This window comes from Limulus polyphemus, unplaced genomic scaffold (assembly GCF_000517525.1).
Source record: "Limulus polyphemus unplaced genomic scaffold, Limulus_polyphemus-2.1.2 Scaffold626, whole genome shotgun sequence".
Classification (NCBI taxonomy): domain Eukaryota; kingdom Metazoa; phylum Arthropoda; class Merostomata; order Xiphosura; family Limulidae; genus Limulus; species Limulus polyphemus.
Genome location: NW_013666236.1, coordinates 171301 through 173078, shown reverse-complemented (window position 1 = coordinate 173078; position 1778 = coordinate 171301). Strand labels below are relative to the sequence as shown.

Below are 1778 nucleotides of genomic sequence, written 5' to 3'. Positions count from 1 at the left end.
ATATATATATATATATATATATATATATGTATGTCATTTACTGGGTTTACAGGCAGGAAAAGACAAACTTAGTTACAATAATCATATACATCATTTATCAATTTTAGTGATACAAAAAGACCCCCTTGAGTGTAATTATTATATACATCATTTACTACATTTACAGACAGAAAAAAAGACACCTTTATACATAATAATCCTACACATAATTTACAGAGTTTACTGACAGGAAAAGATAATCTTGAGGTTAATAATTATATAGATTATTTCTGAGCATAATCACTATATATAAACTATTCATCAAATTTATTGGTAGACACTTACTACCTTCAGTTGTATATGTTATTCATAAATGTACCAGCAAGATAATTTTACTTTGTAACACAAAAATATTTCTCTACAGAAGAATACTAAAAGCTATAACTTGTACGCTGAATGTAAGGCACTTTAAATATGATCCCAAGCAAATTTCTTGAAGCAGTAACCTGCATCACTAATTTAAATATTTTCTTTAGACTTTATTGAGTTCATAATATAAACCAATATCAATATCCCTCTAGTTTTAATCTATAAAGAGAATATATAAATGGAAGATCATTTTAGCCATAACAATATTCAAGTTCATATACTTACTACACAAGTCCCCTTCATCTGTCCCATCTACACAGTCCACAACCCTATCACAGTGCCAGTGCTTTGGAATACAGTATGACTGATTGAACACATACTGGCCACAGGAATACTGGTTTGCATTGCACTGAGGTGGGGCTTAAATTTCAAAAATTAAAACAGAAAATGTTAAGTAGAATGAAAAAACTGCTGAATAGAAAATTTTGAATCATCAATTATGCAATAATGAGGTATACAATTAGAATATGATTAATCAGAAGTCTTTGTCATTAAAAAAACAAGGCACATATTTACTTTAGCCAAGAAACTAGTATTAGTTTAAAAATCAACTTCTTTTAAATTTCAATAGTAACATAAGGGAAATAAGTTTTTCTTGCAATCTGGCATAAAGAACCTATAATCTTAAAAACATGGATTCTTCATTACTCAATATTTACCCTTAAAAACTTTATTAGGAGCAGTCTGTTTTTTCCTCAGTAAAGTTTATTTATTCTAACAAAATTCTAATGCTAAATAACGATAATGTTACGTATTTAGTCGTTTGTTAATTTCCGGTATAAATTCTTCCCGAGGAACTTCAGCGATACAAGTCCTTTCTTTATTAAAACTAGTTTATTCTTTCTGGATACAACTTTGTAATACACATAATTTCCACAGCCACTTTAAACTTAACAACCTTTATAACACACACTATAAATCACAGCGATTCACACACTTTACTTACGTGCCTACTGTTGCCTTGGCTCAATTATCTATCTCTTCAATCTATCTATCTCTGCCCTTGCGCTGGTTTTTCTCGCCAGGCTTATATACTAAAAAGGAGGGCGCCTGGCAAATACTAGGACATTCACGGAGTTTCTCGATAATTCATGATGTTCTAGAAACTCCAGCGCGCATGCTCCCAGCGTCGCGTGACTTCCGCTGTCTTAACACTGCCCCTTCCTTAGTATTGTTCGTCCCGAACAATAGCCACTTACATTTAACCAATAGATAATTAACAACAACTTAATTAAATGTACAGAATTTACAAACACAAAATTAAAATACAACAAAGTCTCTTAATTTTACAGGATGTATCTTCTTCCGTACTGGCCTCCATCTCATTGGCTTCTGCTTCACGTGGGGCTCATCTGCTCCATCAGAAAATG

General features: G+C 31.8%; 1 protein-coding gene across 1 annotated transcript in view; it reads right to left on the bottom strand.

Moving 5' to 3' along the window:
• The window catches only part of LOC106459552 (low-density lipoprotein receptor-related protein 2-like), a 248405-nt gene that overhangs the window by 161827 nt on the left and 84800 nt on the right, over nt 1–1778 (bottom strand). The window contains exon 3 of the mRNA XM_022386057.1: nt 634–768. Coding sequence (XP_022241765.1) covers nt 634–768 — 135 coding nt within the window. The remainder of the gene's footprint in view (nt 1–633; nt 769–1778) is intronic.